Consider the following 17,612-nt stretch of genomic DNA (forward strand, 5'->3'; position numbering starts at 1 on the left):
ATGAAATTAAAAGACACTTGCTCCTTGGAAGAAAAGCTATGACCAACCTAGACAGCATATTAAAAAGTAGACATCATTTTGCCGACAAAGGTCTGTATAGTCAAAGCTATGGTTTTTCCATTAGTCATGCATGGATGTAAAGTTGGACCATAAAGAAAGCTGAGTGCCGAAGAATTGATGCTTTTGAACTGTTGGAGGACTCTTGTGAGTCATTTGGACTGCAAGGAGATCCAACCAGTCAATCCTAAAGAAATCAGTCCTGAATATTCATTGGAAGGACTGATGCTGAAGCTGAAGCTCCAATATTCTGGCCACCTGATAAGAAGAGCTGACTCATTAGAAAAGATTCTGATGCTGGCAAAGATTGAAGGCAGGAGGAGAAGGGGACGACAGAGGATGAGATGGTTGGATGGCATCACCGACTCAATGAACGTGAGTTTGAGTAAGTTCCGGGAGTTGGTGATGGACCGGGAAGCCCAGTGTGCTGCAATTCATGGGGTTGCAAAGTCGGACACAACTGAGCAACTGAACTGAACTGAATTATAAATCAATAAGATGTAACATTATGTGTAAATTATTTATGAATATATATAGATAACATGTAATACAATTCAACAGAGAAAATAATGCCAAAAATTAACTCCAACCTAAACCTTACACCTTGTACAAAAATTAACTGAAAATGTATTATTGAGTTAAATATAAAACAAAAAAAATATACAAAACATTTTTAAATAGGAGAAAATATTCAGGATCTAGGAGTAGACAAAGATTTCTTGGATTTGACACCAAAACCACCATCCACTAAAATTAAAAAAAAAAGATCAACTGAACTTTATCAAAATTAAAACCTTCTGCTCTGCAAAATATTATTTTAAGTAAATAAGGCAAGTGGCAGAGTGGGAAAATATGTTTCCAAACCACCTGTTTGACAATGAAATAGATAGATCAAAATATATTAAAAGTTCTCTAGACACTGTAAGAGCAAAAATCTCATTCAGAGCATGAGTGAAAGATGTAAAGAGATAGTCCACTGAAGATGCTATAGAGACAGCAAATAAGCACATGAAAAGAGGTTCAGTATCATGAGTCACTAGGGACCTGCAGAATAAAACCACAATGAGATATCACTTAACAGGAATGGCTAAAATAAAAAATAGTGACAAGGGAATTCCCTGGCAGTCTAGTGTTTAGGACTCTGCTCTCTCACTGCTGAAGGCCTGGGTTTAATTCCTGGCTGGGGAATTAAAATTCTACAAGCCTTAAGTGTGATTAAATAATAATAATAATAAAGAAAACAAAGAAGTAGCCACTTTCAGACGGAGGGGCAGATGTCCCCAGGGAGAACGGAGCTGCCCTCTGCCCCTCTGTCCATCGGGACAGGATAACATGGCAATGGGGAGATTCTACATGGAAGATCATTCCCATTGGGCAATTTCTAGGGAATGGCCTGTGAGGCCATGGCACTTGGCCCCCAAAGAGAAGGATCAGTCACTTGGAAAGCTATTCCCAGTTCTCTCTCTCTGACTTATAAACAGTGTTTTTCTTCCACAACAGCCTGAATTGCTTCTCCACTTTATCTATTTTTATTTTTCAATTTTTTTTAATCCCTTCCTTTAAAAACAAAAACACAGCAACATCTCACCAATTAGACTTTTACCAAAATAATGATTTATAGTGTACCCAGCTATTTACAGAGAGAAGATCCATTTACAGAAGGAGGAAGTGGTTGTAATATATTGTGGGTGAATCCATGATGAAGAATCTTTCATTTCATTTGCTGGCTGTATTGCAGAGTTAATCTTCAAAGTGCATATTGCTAAAGGGGGGAAGAACAATTGATGACTTAATTTCTAAATTTAAAAACTGTTATCGAAATGCATCACAATGAAACAGTCTCATGTTTCAGCGAAGCACCCTCTGCAATCTTCTGGCTTCCCTCCCAGCTGGCATCCTTTCCAGGCTTGGACTGAAGGAAAATGCACAGGCATCTCCCACTTTATTCAGATGTTCAGACATCAGGGTGAGCACACACTTCAGACTCAGAAAAAAAGGTCATTTCAGTTTCAGATTTAAACTAGAGGTAGAGGTTCTGCTATCAGTGAATAAACTGTAGAAAGGCCTTGTGACCCCATGGACTGTAACCCGCCATGCTCCTCTGTCCATGGAATTCTCCACGCAAGACTACTGGAGCGGGTTGCCATTTCCTTCTTTAGGGGATCTTTCCCACCTAGGGATCCTATATCTCCTGCATTGCAGGCAGATTCTTTATGGTTTGAGCCACCAGGGAAGCCCCAGAAATGCCTAGACTAAGTTGATTCCTTACTCTTGGGCATGTGTTTAAATGACCCAGAGGCAAAACAGTTGTGTTGTTATGTTATGGTGGTTGTGTGTGTGTGTGTGTGTGTGTGTGTTTCCATTTAATGGCCCTAATAGTTCCTTTATTGAATTAACTTCCTTCTTTTTCTGCTCTTTGTTTTATCATTTTACTTCCAAATTTAGCTCGATAAATCAACCTTCGTAATAGTGCTTACATCTTTCAGTTTCCAGAGGACTCTCTTGGTAGTCTCACCCTTCAGCTAACCAGTCCTCTCCTCTCTCATCACTTCTCCCACCATAGTTACTCCAACCCCCAAGTACTTCCCTAACGGCCCTGGGTTTCCACCAGGCTGACCTACTGGATCACTGGTTGATCTGTCCCTTTTAAGTCATAAGATAAGCTGGAAATATCTGTTTGTTTGTTTGTTTGTTTGTTTTTTAAAAAAACAAACCTATTAATATATACATTTTAAGTACTTTTCTAATGAGCTTGTGAAGGAAGAGATCCACTGCCTTATGACTAGCTTTAAATATCTTCCTGAGGTTCAGGAAACATGACAGCTGTATATGAGAATAAAACTGTTTGCTTTCTGTTCATTATCATTGTCCATCTTTTGAATAACTTCACAAAAAAATTTAGTGAAGTTAGTTTGTCTTTAGACAAAAATTTAGTTTGTCTTTAACAAACAAGGGTCTTCAAACAAATAAGTCTGTCCACTTAAAAATAATCATAACTTTAAAATAGAGCTGCCTGGTCCAGCTTCCCTCACTCCATCACTTGTATCCCTGGTAAACATCCTTTATGCCAATACCTATCTCAGAGTCTCTGCTTCCCCCAGGGTAATTTCAAGAGTCTGTTGCCATTCTGGAGACCATCTAAGGCAAGGCTTTAAAATTTCTACTTGAAAACCTTGTCTTAGAGTTATCGCACCTGAAGCCAGAATTAGTTGGAATCTTCTTTAATGCAAATACCCCAAGTGTGCCTAGTGCCCCCTTTCTACAAAGACTGAGCTCAGCCTTTAGAACAAAGACATTTACATGGTTCATCTTTCCACTTAACCAGGTAGAAAGAAATGTGTAGGCAAAAATCAGTCGTGCCTTTCAGGAGGGTCACAGACTCCCACCCCAGAAAACTGCAGAACCATACACAATTCTAGGTACAGTTTCAGGAGGATAATAAGCCTCCCCTCCAAAAGTTTTCAAGGATTCCAATTTAAGAATTGTTGATTTATAGTGAAAGTAACAAAAACTCATAGTCTCCAAGCCTTTTTCCCCAGTACAGGGAATAGAAAAAAAATTTTTTAAGATATTAAAAAGTCCTAATTTTTCTTTATATGATTTCATCAGTGGGTTTTGAATAACCAAATATCAGAGTCAACTTACATTTTCCATAATAGTGTTGACTGTCCTTGAACTTGGCTCTTTACGATACTTCTTCCTGGTACAGTAGATGCTGACAAGAGTGATGATCAGCATCAGGGCAAACACAGCGGCAGTGGAAGATGTGGCAATGACAATGGTGTCTCGTGTTGACCCTCTCTTTTCACACCTTTCTCCCATGTACCACCAGTCATCCCCCGACCGACACCTACACGTTTGAAACATGACTGAGTTATGAGCTGACATTTAAATCTGAAAATCTTCACCATTGAAGGTGTGGGTCAACACTCAGGTCATTGACAGATGGAACCATTGGTCACCCACTCGGACTGAAAGGATTGGTTAAACTAGCCCAGGAAGCCAGGCAGGGCCAACAGCAAGGAGCAATGAAATTATTCCTAATCTGGGATTTAAAACAGCAGCTCCTAGCTGGGGAAGAAAGGCAGCACAGACAGTGGAGAAAATTTAGTTCTCAGTGTCCCAGTCTGGAACATCTCAGCTGTGACTATGGCCGGGTTCTTCTCAGAATTTAGGTATCTCCATCTACGGAATGCGGACAGTCACGTTGACCACATCAGACTGTTGTGAGGATTTATAACTCATGAGGACTGTTTCAGGCAATTAGAAAAGAACGTGCGGGCTTCCCTGGTGGCTCAGTGGCAAAGAATCAACGTGCCAAAGCAGGAGACGTGGGTTCCATCCCTGATCAGGGAGGATCCCACCTGCCTCAGAGCAACTAAAGCTGTGAGCCTGTGCTCCAGAGCCCAGGAGCCACAACTACTGAAGCCCATGCACCCCAGAGCCTGTGCTCCCTAACAGGAGAAGCCACCACAGGGAGAAGCCCGAGCACCACAGCCAGAGAGAAGCGTCCACACTCTGCAGTTACAGAAAAACCCACATAGCAAGGAGAAGGAAAAGGCACCCCACTCCAGTACTCTTGCCTGGAAAATCCCATGGACGGAGGAGCCTGATAGGCTACAGTCCATGGGGTTGCAAAGAGTTGGACATGACTGAGTGACTTCACTTCACTCACTTCATATTTTATCACTGGAGAAGGAAATAGCAACCCACTCCAGTACTCTTGCCTGGAGAATCCTATGGACAGAGGAGTCTGGTGGGCCATGGTCCATGGGGTCGCAGAGAGTCGGACACAACTGAAGTGACTAAGCACACATGCATGCCACATAGCAACAAAGACCCAGCAGAGCCATAAATAAACAAAATCTAAAAAATATATAATGTACTCACTTTACATTAATAATTTCATTGTTCTACTGGCAACCCAAACTCCCAAATGGAGAGCAAACAATAAATACTCTATGAACAGTTGTGAGATGAGAATCAACTGATTTCACTCATATGAAATATCACATGAATCATACATTGTGGGAATGAAACAAATAGCTAACGAAAGGATGAGGAGATGGCACCCTTACCTGCACTCAGCTTTGCCATTCTGGAGAATGCAGATCCCATCATTCTCACACCTGAAACTTGTGCAGAGGTCATTGACATCCAAGGTTGGAAGTGGGTCATTTTGTGTATTAAGGTGGGATATGTCTAAGGAGGATGAGGGGAGAGCAGGTAGGGAAGTCAGTTGGAGTTTAATGAGCATTTGATCTTTAAGTTCAAAATCAAATGTTCAGTTTGTAATACATTCAGGTAATCTTGAAGCACTGTCCAGTAACATTCACAGGAGTGAAACAATCAAACAGGTGGTTTGAGAGCTAGCCACCAAGGGAAGCTGGGCCAGCCTGTGGGGCTACAGCTGAACATGTGTTTGCCCAGGTCTGGGCTCACCTGAGCTCGAAGGGGAGTCTGTGTTCCGAATCCCAAGGGACCAACAAGGAAACAAAAGCTCAGAAATGCAAAGAAATGCAAAGAGGCCCTTGCCCAAGATCACAGGTCTCTTGCAAGGCAGAGCAAGTAGATAGATATTCAGCACAAGATACCAGGTCCCCTGACAACCAAGAATCTGTTCTTTTCGGTGTTTTCTGATCCAAACAGGGTCAAACAGACATGATGAACATATGAATTTGTCTCTGCTACCTAAAATGTTTTCTCCCTCAATGAAAGTTATTTCTGAATCGTTTTTCCCCTGAAGTATCATCTAGATTTACTCTGACACTGAAATCAAAATTTCATGGGTTTTAATCACATCACCTTTTGTCACAAAAAATAGTTCTGACTTACTGAGATGCAAGTGGGTATTTAATAGTAAATGAGTTAAAATCCTATCACATAAAACATGGAAACCACCAGTTATTCCTGGAAAATGTTATTGGTGGCTGCGATGACTAAGAAACTTTAGAAGACAAGAGATTAATGCTGGTACTGACAAGACATATGTATGTGTGCACGCATGTGTATACATATTTAAAAGAGACAACAAAGTCCATTTCCACTTTCATTTTATGTTTTGTGTGACATTTTTACTTCTAGAATCCAAGAATTAAATTCTAGGGTATAATGGATATACTTTAACTTACTTTTAAAGAAATTTTCTGGACTAAAGCTTTCCACTGTTGTTCCATGCAGTGGTAATTAATTTGTCCTGGCACTATCTCTGTTTCCATCTAAATTATTTTTATATTGTTAATAATTCATACAAAAAAAAATCCCACTCATGCCCACTTCTTCCCACATCTCTATCTAATATATCGGAAAATAGAACCCAGAAGAACACAGTAAATAATCAATGACCACAAGAAAAAAAAAAAAGAATAGCTTAGAGAAAACTATTTTTATTCACATACCTTCCACTGTCAGTAGGATATAAACATCATCTCCTTTGATAAAATCTCTGCTTTTCAGCAGGTCTTGGGTCATAAAGTTATGGAATCCACGGCCCCTACCTCTTTGAAACTGAGTTCCATTAGGGAAAATAACTTGTGCTCCCACTTTGGAAGGCCTGTCCCAAAAATAGGTTCCATTATCTGAAAAAGCAATTTATATTAATGGATTATGTTTAGCATCATCATAGCTTTCGGTGGCAGGAAAATGCAGGCAATGTGAAGCACAATTAAGATGGAGCTCAGAATAATTAAATGATGTTATTGACCTGTGCTGTAGTCCCCGGCAAATCACTGGAGTTTTTCATTTATATTATCCTGATGGAAACGAGATGGCGCAGCAGAGAGGACCACACTCAGGGTTACTACAGAAAATTTCCTGGGTAGGAGGCATGGGTAGTAAAGCTCTACACTTTTACTGACTGACCAGTGTAGAAATTCAGCTATCCATTAGAATCATTCTGTAGTGGCCTTCTGAGTTACAGACAGCCCTTTAAACCGAGTTAAATCAGTGCATTACTGAGAGAGTTACTAATTTTAGCATAGAACAATTCATCTTATTAACTAAATTATTCGCCTAACATAGCAAAGGGCTTCAGGAGTAGAAGACAGTAAAAAGCACTGTTTCTGGAAAAGCAGGTGATGACCCATCCAACCTTGAGACATTTTCAACATCATTCAGGGAAAAATGTTTTGAAAAAAGATAAAGAAATTGTGAACATCAAATTCCCACATCTCTTTGTCAATACTATTTTTTTTTCCTATCAGATTAGATTTTTATCCCCCCAGATCACTTAGGTCCATTCTTTTCATATACAGAATTCAGAATTGACAATAATATTGACCTTGTCATAATTCCTTGTTTTACTTTGTTAGGTTCCCAGAGGGCAAAGGATTATTATAATTAGAAATGTGATCATTGCTTTCTGGGCACTGCATCTTTCAGTCTAGAAAGATGGGGAATGATGTCACCATTGGCAAGTCCCCCAGAACTCCTCAGTAAGAAGTTACAGTCCATTCCCACACCCTTCCCAACACTAAGAACATCTACTTAACATCTTCTTTCTGATCAAAAACCACCCGCATTTCAAAAGCTGAGCTGTTTTTGACAATATCAGTGACAAGACAAGGACAGCATGGGTTAGGAGAACTCAGCATCTGAGACTCTCTCCCTGCCAGGCCCTTCCACAAGCTTCCCTCCTTGAACTGTAGAGACACTGTTAATAGAATTGTGGGGTTATTATTATTGTCCCGGTTTTGCTGCTGAAGACACTGAGGTTTCAAGAGATTATCAGTGCAAATTCACAATGCTAGTGAGAAGCAAACCTTGGATTTGAACCTAGGCTTGTCAGACTCTAAAACCAACAACACACCTCCTCCCAGGTGGTGCTAGTGGTAAAAAACAAACAAACAAACAAAAAAACCCGCCTGCTAGTGCAGGAGACATAAGCGACAGGGCTTGATCTCTGGGTCGAGAAGATCCCCTAGAAGAGGAAATGGCAACCCACTCCAGTATCTTTGCCTGGAGAATCCCATGGACAGAGGAGCCTGGCAGGCTATGGTCCATAGGATCACAAAGAGTTGGTCTTGATTGAAGTGACTTAGCACGCACACACTCCTCGTACAACCTTGAGAATTTAGGCGTTGTCATCAAATTCTAAGAATACAGCCAGTATCTTCTCAATTTGTTGGCATCTCTATTGATATTCCTGACAGTCTCCTGCCTGGGAGACTCTGTCCAGAATTGCTGAAGCCCTTCCCCTACATTGAAGAAGGAAATGGCAACCCAATCCAGTATTCTTTCCTGGAGAATTCCATGGACGAAGAAGTCTGTCCATGGGGTCACAGTCAGACATTATTGAGAGACTATCAGACTTCCCCCACACATCTTCTGATCCAAAGATTTGGGGCTCAAAAATTCCCTAGGTGCCTGGTTATGCATTCTCTCATTCCCAAATCATCCATCCCTCCTAGAGCAATGATTGTGTATTAATAATAAAGAAGATGAGCCACAAACCGATGGTCAGGAATGGGTCTGTCGTTAGACTCTGCTGGTTGGACATACGCTGTCGAATGTCAGGAGTTTGATCCAAGATTGTCATCGTGACTTGTTGCCAAGGACATGGCCACTCTAACTGATCATCATTGGCTCCAGAGATCAGGTGGAAATACATTCCTATTTTAGGCAAACTATATAGATTCAAGTAAATCTGAAAGGCATATCCCTTAGAAGAATAAAATGGAGGGCTGTAGAAAGACCCATCAGGGCTGCCAATGAGCTGTGTGAAATTCCTTATATGCCAGACATGATGAGGGCACCGTGTTTCTGAGAGATTGATGTCATCAATAGACAGGCCACCCAGTGAGGCACCAGTGCCTCTGACCCCTTCAAACACCACTCGAAATTTACTGGTCGCATTCAGTGTTACATGGTAAAGTTGCCAGCTCCCAGAGGGTATATCTGCAAAAGAGGTATTATTATTTCAGAGAGGATAAAGGACCATGTAGGTCACATACAAATTGACATTAGAGTCCTAATCTTCATGGCTAAAGGATCTTTCTAGAGCTGCTGCCTCCTGCAGGTGTAAGGTATGGCTTTCTTCTTCCGCCAGCTCAGGTCCAGTTACTCCGAGGCAGTTTTGTAGGGCCAAGTGGCTCTCTGCAGTATTTGAATGCTTATCTAGCTCATTTTTATTCTTAGATAGATCACCATTTTCCAGACACAGGTGAGCAAACAATAGCATCTAACTCATGAGTACTCCATACCCAACTTATAAGTCACCTCCTCTCAGTCAGTTAAACAGACAAACAAGCCCAAAACTTTACATTTGTACCAGATTCCTGTGGTTCTCAGCCGAATGCCTCCTTTAATCTATGTAAACTTTGATTGGAATATTTCCTCCAAGTGCAAAATTTTCAATCAGTTTTTGGCAGTATTAGACAGGAATTCATCAGACCATAGAAGGCCCACAACCTACAGTTGGCTCCTTACATCATTTACCAGGGACTCAGCATTACAAGCTTCCCAGGTGGCACAGTGGTAAAGAATCCACCTGTCAATGCAGGAGACGCAGATTTGATCCCTGGCTTGGGAAGATCCCCTGGCGTGGGAAATGGCAAACCACTCCAGTATCCTTGCCTGAAGAATTCCATGGACAGGGGCGTCCGGCTGGGTGGGCTACAGTCTATGGGGTTACAAAGAGTCAGACATGACTGAGCAACTGAGCACGCAAAGGCATCAGTATTTATCTGATACCTGGTACCATCTCCTTTCTTCCCAAACTGCGCATTCCCCTCAACTATTACTCTCTACCCTGGAGAACAGTGCACCATAGGATATCTTGTGTTATTTTCTTATATCATACATTCAAATAAGAAGCAGTACATTAAGCAATTTTCAGAAGCTCATCCCACAAAGGGAATGAATAGCTCAGGAATTCATGTCAAATAGTAGTTAACACAGTGCCTTAAAATTTACATGTATTAGCACTTAATGAGAAACACATAGCTTGAAAATCAGTTAGAAAGATCCAAATTACAGGAAATGCTGTTGTCCATGGAAAGACCCTGAATTGAACAAAAATCTTTCATGAGAGCTTCCCTTTGATTTTGATCAGTACTTTCAGCTTAAATTCTGGACTTCTAGGCAGGTTTCTTAAATACACTTTGTGCTATTATCTATCAGTAATAACACCCACAGATTGCTAATACAAAGGATTATATATGTATAGTCATGTATGCATGTAATAATTTTATTTATAACCTTTTACATATGCATTAGATACATATTATATACATATATAATGTATGGTATATATACATGTCAGAGAAGGTAATGGCACCCAACTCCAGCACTCTTGCCTGGATGTATAATATGAGATTAAGAACCTCAGCTTAAAGTGGTCTTGAAGGGAAATATCATCTATGTTTCAGATTGTTTCTCCTTGTTAAACAGGGGGGAAATGGCATGATATATGGCATAACATGGATCAATTTTTATAATAGGTTTTAGTCAATTCATTCAAATCAAGAAGTCAATATATGAAGCAAACAGTAATATAGTCACTAGCCTACAACCCCTCCCTTCCTCCCTCAGGGAACCTTCTGAACCATCTAATAGGTGGTCAACGTGACCCACCTCCCAGACACACGATTGGAAGGAAGGGTGGCCACCCCATCGTTATTGCCCTCTCTCCACTCCAAATTGCTCCAGAAGATACATTTAACCCAAATCATAACAGTTAGAATCCTGCATTGGAATTTATGTTTTTTAGGCTACAAATTAGAGGAAGAGATCCTTCTCTAGTCTGATGGCATGTTTTTAATGTAAATGTAAAATGCAAAAATGCAAATGGGAAGTGAAACAGCCAAAGCACCAGTTTTCTGGACAAAGCCCCTCTGAGGTAACAGGACAGGTCCCCAGCCATGTTCAGGGACAGGTTCCATCCTACCTGCGGCCACTTTCTCTCTTCTCCATCCTATAATTTAGATATGTTGAGCCAGTAACTCTTGCCGTTTTGCCTAAGCTAGTTTCCATTCTATTTTATTATTTGCCAAGAACTAACTTCGCCAACACCAGAGACCAATCTACAGTTTCTTAAGTGAGCGTCACGTATTTTATAGCACAGAAAGCACTTTCATTTTAGCTTCCTAACCACAGCATAAAACAAGGAGGATCAGGTTCTAGGTTCTAGGTTCATAACCCCTACCCTGTTGTAAGTGGTTGCATTAAATAAAACATTAAGATTGCCTCGCTCTGTTTGGGTTGGACTTGTACGCACGGCTATATTTAAAATGGGTAACCAACAAGGACCTACTCTATAGCGCAGGGAGCTCTGCTCAATGTTATGTGGCAGCCTGGCCAGGAGGGGAGTTTGGGGAAGAATGGCTACATGCACATGTATGACTGAGTCTCTTTGCTGTTCACCTGAAACTATCCTATTATAACATTGTTAATCAGCTATACCCCAATACAAGATAAAAATTTAAAAAATAAAAAGATTGCCTCACTTTGAATGTAAGAATAAAAATGTTGATACTGTACCTTTTATTTGTTCCACAAGGCTTGGAGTCCTGCTCAGATGAGCCGCAGAATACTCCCTGATATAGATGTTCAGTTGGTCATCTTCACTTCCACTGTTGTACAAAAAAAATTGCAAGCACTGAAATCCTCGTTTAGGGTAAAGTATTCTACTTTCCAGTATTGCTGTGGCCCCCTCATTTACAGAGCTACAGTTGAAATGCATGAAGAAGCCAGAACCTGTTAAGAGGATAAGAGCAGAACTGAGAAACCAGGTACTGGATACAGGGATGCATATCTTGTGGGCACTCTGTTCCCACTTAGTTCCTGCTGTATGCAGGGCACTGTTTGAGCACCGAAATGCAGATCTTGGAGCAGGCAGACTATGAAAATAGCAACATTAGATCACTTTTTTCTTACTACAGTTGTTAGTTTTCAAAAATGAAAAAAAAAAGGGGGGACTTCCCTGGGTCCAATGGTTGAGACTTCACCTTCCAATGCAGGAGGTGCAGGTCCAAAATCTGTTCAGGGAGTTAAGATTCCCACATGTCTGAGCCAAAAAACTAAAACATAAAACAGAAGCAGTATTGTAACAAATTCAATAAAGACTTTAAAAAGGATCCACATCAAAAAAATCTTTTAAAAAATGGGAAAAAGTGTTACCTGCTCAGTCTAGCCTCTCTCTCTCTTTCTCCATCCCTTCCTCCCTCCTACAGTAGTACCTATGGAGGGCCACTATCCACTATTCAAATCTACATTTAAAAAATATTTTTATTGAAAATATGTGACATGCTGATGGTGATTGCAGCCATGAAATTAAAAGATGCTTACTCCTTGGAAGGAAGGTTATGACCAACCTAGATAGCATATTAAAAAGCAGAGACATTACTTTGCCAACAAAGGTCCGTCTAGTCAAGGCTATGGTTTTTCCAGTGGTCATGTATGGATGTGAGAGTTGGACTATAAAGAAAGCTGAGCACCGAAGAATTGATGCTTTTAAACTGTGGTGTTGGAGAAGACTCTTGAGAGTCCTTGGACTGCAAGGAGATCCAACCAGTCCATTCTAAAGGAGATCAGTCTTGGGTGTTCATTGGAAGGACTGATGTTGAAGCTGAAACTCCAATACTTAGGCCACCTGATGAGAAGAGCTGACTCATTGGAAAAGACCCTGATGCTGGGAAAGATTGAGGGCAGGAGGAGAAGGGGACGACAGAGGATGAGATGGTTGGATGGCATCACTGACTCAATGGACATGGGTTTGGGTGGACTCCGGGATTTGGACATGGAGGCCTGGCGTGCTGTGGTTCATGCGGTCGCAAAGAGTCGGACACGACTGAGTGACTGAACTGAACCATCGTGTAAATTCAAGGTATGCATGTTCATTTGACACATTTATATATTGCCTTCTAATTGCCATCGTAGCAATAATTTGGCGCTTCTATTTGATACATAGCATCATTTTTTTGGTGCTGGGAATAGTGAAGTCTAGTCTCTTAGCAGATTTGATTATTATAATACAATATTGTTGCCTATATTCATGATGCTGTACATTCCATCTCTAGGGCTAATTTACTACTTCTTACAAGTTTGTACCTTTAAACAATATCTGTCCTGTCCTCACCAACCCCCATAAAAGAAAAAGGAGGAGCACTTCCATGCTCTTAGAGACCCCAAGCCTTGCCCAGACCATCTGAGCTGTCAAGCAACAGTCCTGGGTTCTCAAATCTAGTTTCACCTATCTGCTGCCAGAAATTAGCAAATAAATAAAAATGTGGTACCTGTAGCTAAAAAATGATTATTTGATTCAAAACAAAATTTCAGTAGAAATTTTTACTCATCTGAGTAAAATTAAATACACTGTACTTTCTACCTTCATTCCTGTTTGCAACAGGAATGTGTAACCTCAACCAGCTGAAGTTGCAAAATGGATTAATTCCCAGTCTGGTGCTGTTCACTGGAAGATCTCTTGGATTCTGAAAGCTTCGAGGAAACAAAACCCCACTGCTCCAGAGGTAAGAGTCCTTCCAGAGAGTGGCAGCCCCCCCACCTCCTTGCAGTGGGCATATATTATGGGTAGAGGCCTCACAGAGCCCAGGGCTGGCCCATGGGGAAAAAAGCAAACTCAGACAGTAAAAGCAAAGAAATTAACCATATCCTTATATCATACAGAACCAATTCTTGAGTAGCACTAGTGGGCTATCATTAGTAATTCTAATACAAATAAGAATTCAAATTGCAGTATTTCACAGCAAAGAAAAAGGCTACCTAGAGCCTGTTATACAGAGTGAAGCAAGTCAGAGAAAAATAAATATTGTATATTACTGCATATCTATGAAATCTAGACAAATGGAACTAATGAACTTATTTGCAGGGCAGCAATGGAGACACAGACCTAGAGAACAGACTTTCCACACAGCAGGGGAAGAAAAGGGTGGGACAAATTGGGAGAGCAGTATGGAGACATGTACATTACCATATGTAAAATAGATAGCTAGTGGGAAGTTGCAACTTACAGAGAAAACAGGGAGCTCAGCTCTGTGCTAAGTGATGACCTAGAGGAGTGGAAAAGGGTGGGAGGTGGGAGGGGGGTTCAAGAGGGAGGGGACATGTGTATACCTATTCATGTCGATGTATGGCAGAAACTAGCACAGTATTGTAAAGCCATTATCCTCCCATTAAAACTAAATTTAAAAAGAAGAAAGGAAGAAAAAGGCTAGAAGCACTGAGAATAAAACCCAGAAGAATCTCACTCCTGTTACCTCTGCACCGGCCCATGTTGGAGTGATCGCTCTCCGGCCCCTCAGAGACCTGGCAGAGCCGCTGCCAGTCAGCACTGTCTGCTGAACTCTGAATCATCCCACACACATTTTCCAGCTCAAAATCGCACGACTCCATAAAGCTCAAGGAGGAGGCTACAAAAGCAACAGAAACAATTACTGACATGCAGATCGAACACAATAAGCTAAGTAGTAAAAACACCTCATCCAGAAGAACTAGGAATTCTAGGGTGATATTAAAGGGGACTCGTCGCTGAGTCAGGGTGATGGTGGCTTGAAGATCTCTTGATATCTGCAAAACCAAGACAATCAACCAACTGTGAGTTCTGTATAAGCTGCCTCCCTGAGTCTTGTTTATCAGATTAACTAACTGTGTTCGAAACCTGAGTCGAGTCGCTTCCCTGGTGGTCCAGTGGCTTAGACTCTGTGTTCTCAATGCAGAGGGCCCAGGTTCCATCCTTAGTCAAGGGACCAGATCTTACATGCCACACCTGACTGAGTTTGCATGCTGCAACTAAAGAGTGTTTTCGCATGCCACAACTAAAAAGATCCTGCATGCTGCGGTGAAGATCAAAGATTTCAAGTGCTACAACTAAAACCTGGAGCAACCAAATAAATATTCTAAGAAGAAAGAAATATGAGTCTACACTCCTCTAGTTATTCAGATTAATAAACCACAACTCAAATTATTTGAACTCATTTAAATTATGACTGTATATTTCATTTGGACTGAAAAGAGTTTTGAATATAGTTGGTCTATACATTTGAGTTAGCAACAATTTCAGAAACTTGAAGGGGGCATGCTGTGACAGGACTCAGCTGGTTTTTAAATCTGAAGCCCAGAACACATGAGAAGAAAAATGCTACTTCCATGTTGTCATTTGGGATCTGGGTGCTAATCTTTTTGGTTTTTTTTTTTTCCTTTCTGAACATCAAACTTCAACTATCAACCTATAATTAACTAACTATAATTTCAGAAAACCCAGCACAGAGTAGAATGTTTTCCTACAGAGCAGAGAGGAAGAGAGATCATGTCAAAGAATCTGTCACATACAGCAGTTATACAGTTGATTCAACTTTAAGACATCAGAGTCACTGAAATCCATTCGCTGGCCAATCACATCCATGAAGTCCGGGACCCTTGTTACAATTGTAGGTTCTGATCCATTTCCGAATGCAGTTTTACTGTAGTGCATCACTGAGCTGTAATCATAGGGAACGTTCAAGGAGTCTATTACTTGATCATCATAGAAGTCAAAATTTCTCTCTTTGCCTAAATGATAAATAAAAATTTTAATTACAAAATTTAGTTTATCTTACTCCAAAGACTGTTAACTTAGAAATAAAGACAATAATAAACATTGTGCAACATTGGTTACAACTAACACTTGATGGTATTTCAAGAGTGCTTCAAATATTCCTGTATTGGAATAGACTATTTAAACTTAGAATTATGATACCACCTGTCATGCTGAACTTGTCTAAGATTTCACTGCAGCCCAAAGTTGGACTTGAGCATTTGGCCTAAGGTGGTAAGAACTGCTAATGGAAAGCTATGGCTTTTCCAGTAGTCACAAATGGATGTGAGAATTGGACCATAAAGAAGGCTGAGTGCTGAAGAACTGATGCTTTCAAACTGTGGTACTGGGGAAGACTCTTGAGAGTCCCTTGGACTGCAAGGAGATCAAACCAGTCAAAGGAAATCAAGACAGGGAAGCCTGGCATGCTGCAGTCCATGGGGTTGCAAAGAGTCAGACACAGCTTAGCAACTGAATAACAACAGTGGGTAGAAAGGGTCTAAAAGGTATTATTGAAACACTCAGTGTCATTGACTGCAATGACGAGATGTAGGTATTCTCACTGGATGGAGATGAAAACAATTGGGAGGTGTGGTGGGATGGGATGGGGATGATAATGCAGGAAGGATTGATATCATCAGTGATCTCTCAGTTACTGGAATATGTGTAGATATATGTAAATAAATACATTTAGAGAAGATTCCTGACTACTTAGCATCACTACAAATGGGTCTGATCATCAATGCATAAAGATGCATTATCAAATCAAGGCAGAAGTTTCTAACAAAAATAAGACATTGGAAACCCTGAAGAACGAGGCCATGGGTTGAAGCTAAGCACTTCTCTTGCTCTAGAAATCTTTTAGACTTGGCTATAATGTCTTCCCCCAGACTCTGGGTCAGGGCAAAGGCAGGGGCAACTAATGTGATGTTGGGATTGTGGTGTCAGGGGCCCTCAGCACAGAGCAGCCCTCACTGGCCTCATTTGATAGCCATGTCATCCCTCCCCTCTCACTTCTCTGCCTCCCCATTCCCCTCACCATACCCTATGGAGGCAAGACAGATGGAGAAACGAAATGTCACTGCAGAAAACATGAGTTCTAGTCAGACATGGATATTACAACCTTTCTGGAGATCTCCCTGGAGATCTAGTGGCTAAGACTCAATGCTCCCAATGCAAGAGGCCCAGGTCTGATCCCTGGTCTGGGAAATAGATCCCACATACTGCAACAAAGACCCATGTGGCACAACTAAGACCCAGTGCAGCCAAAATAAACACATTTTTGGGGGGAGGGGGTAGGGGTGGAGAAATCTTTCTGACTTTGAGCACAAAGTCACAAAAAGTTCCAGCTGTTCAACTACTGCAGCGTTTCGCAATATGGGCTCCAAAGGATTATACAACCAAATACTCCAAAAAAAAAAAAAAAAAAAAAAAGACCATGATCAAGTCACTTTGGAAAACGCTCCTGCTGGAGATTTGCAATTCACGTTAGTCAAGCAAAGACTCTGAACAGTACAATAGTGTAAATAGCTAAGTGTAATTTCTTTTAACCTAGGATTTCCCAAATTAATTTGACCACAGATTCCTTTCTACAAAACACCTGCGAAAAAATTGTGGGACAGTGCTCCATAAAATACTCTTTAGGAAACACTGGTTCCTAACATCACATCCAGCTCAAACTGGGGTTCTGGAAAACTGTTCCCCAGTGGCCATCAGGGACTTCATCTCTTACTGAGTTAGAGCCAAATGTGCTCAGCTGTGTCCAACTCTTGGTGACCCTATAGACTATAGCCTGCCAGGCTCCTTGTCCATGGGATTCTCCAGGCAAGAATACTAGAGTGAGTAGCCAGTCCCTTCTCCAGGGACCCAGGGATCAAATCTGTGTCTCTTGCATCTCCTGCATTGGCAGGCAGATTCTTTACCACTAGCACCACTTGGGAAGCCCAGAGCCAAATGAAGTAAGATCAAAACATCAGAGTTTTCCCATTATTAATAGACAACACCAATGGCAGAAGAAAGCACATGT

General features: G+C 41.0%; 1 protein-coding gene across 3 annotated transcripts in view; it reads right to left on the reverse strand.

Annotated features, from left to right (window-relative positions):
- Nucleotides 1–1,642: 1,642 nt before the first annotated feature.
- MEP1B (meprin A subunit beta) overlaps nt 1,643–17,612 on the reverse strand; it is a 34,499-nt gene continuing 18,529 nt past the window's right edge. For 2 of the 3 annotated variants that reach the window (XM_068993710.1, XM_068993709.1), the window contains 8 exons: nt 15,343–15,561; nt 14,271–14,423; nt 11,536–11,751; nt 8,509–8,952; nt 6,456–6,635; nt 5,136–5,259; nt 3,703–3,907; nt 1,644–1,819 (listed from right to left, as the gene is read on the reverse strand). In XM_068993710.1, coding sequence (XP_068849811.1) covers nt 1,805–1,819; nt 3,703–3,907; nt 5,136–5,259; nt 6,456–6,635; nt 8,509–8,952; nt 11,536–11,751; nt 14,271–14,423; nt 15,343–15,561 — 1,556 coding nt within the window. In that variant the 3' untranslated portion in view covers nt 1,644–1,804. Of the gene's footprint in view, nt 1,820–3,702; nt 3,908–5,135; nt 5,260–6,455; nt 6,636–8,508; nt 8,953–11,535; nt 11,752–14,270; nt 14,424–15,342; nt 15,562–17,612 lie in introns of all 3 variants that reach the window. The other variant, XM_068993707.1, reaches the window with a different exon arrangement.

Source organism: Capricornis sumatraensis, chromosome 21, assembly GCF_032405125.1.
Source record: "Capricornis sumatraensis isolate serow.1 chromosome 21, serow.2, whole genome shotgun sequence".
Lineage (NCBI taxonomy): Eukaryota > Metazoa > Chordata > Mammalia > Artiodactyla > Bovidae > Capricornis > Capricornis sumatraensis.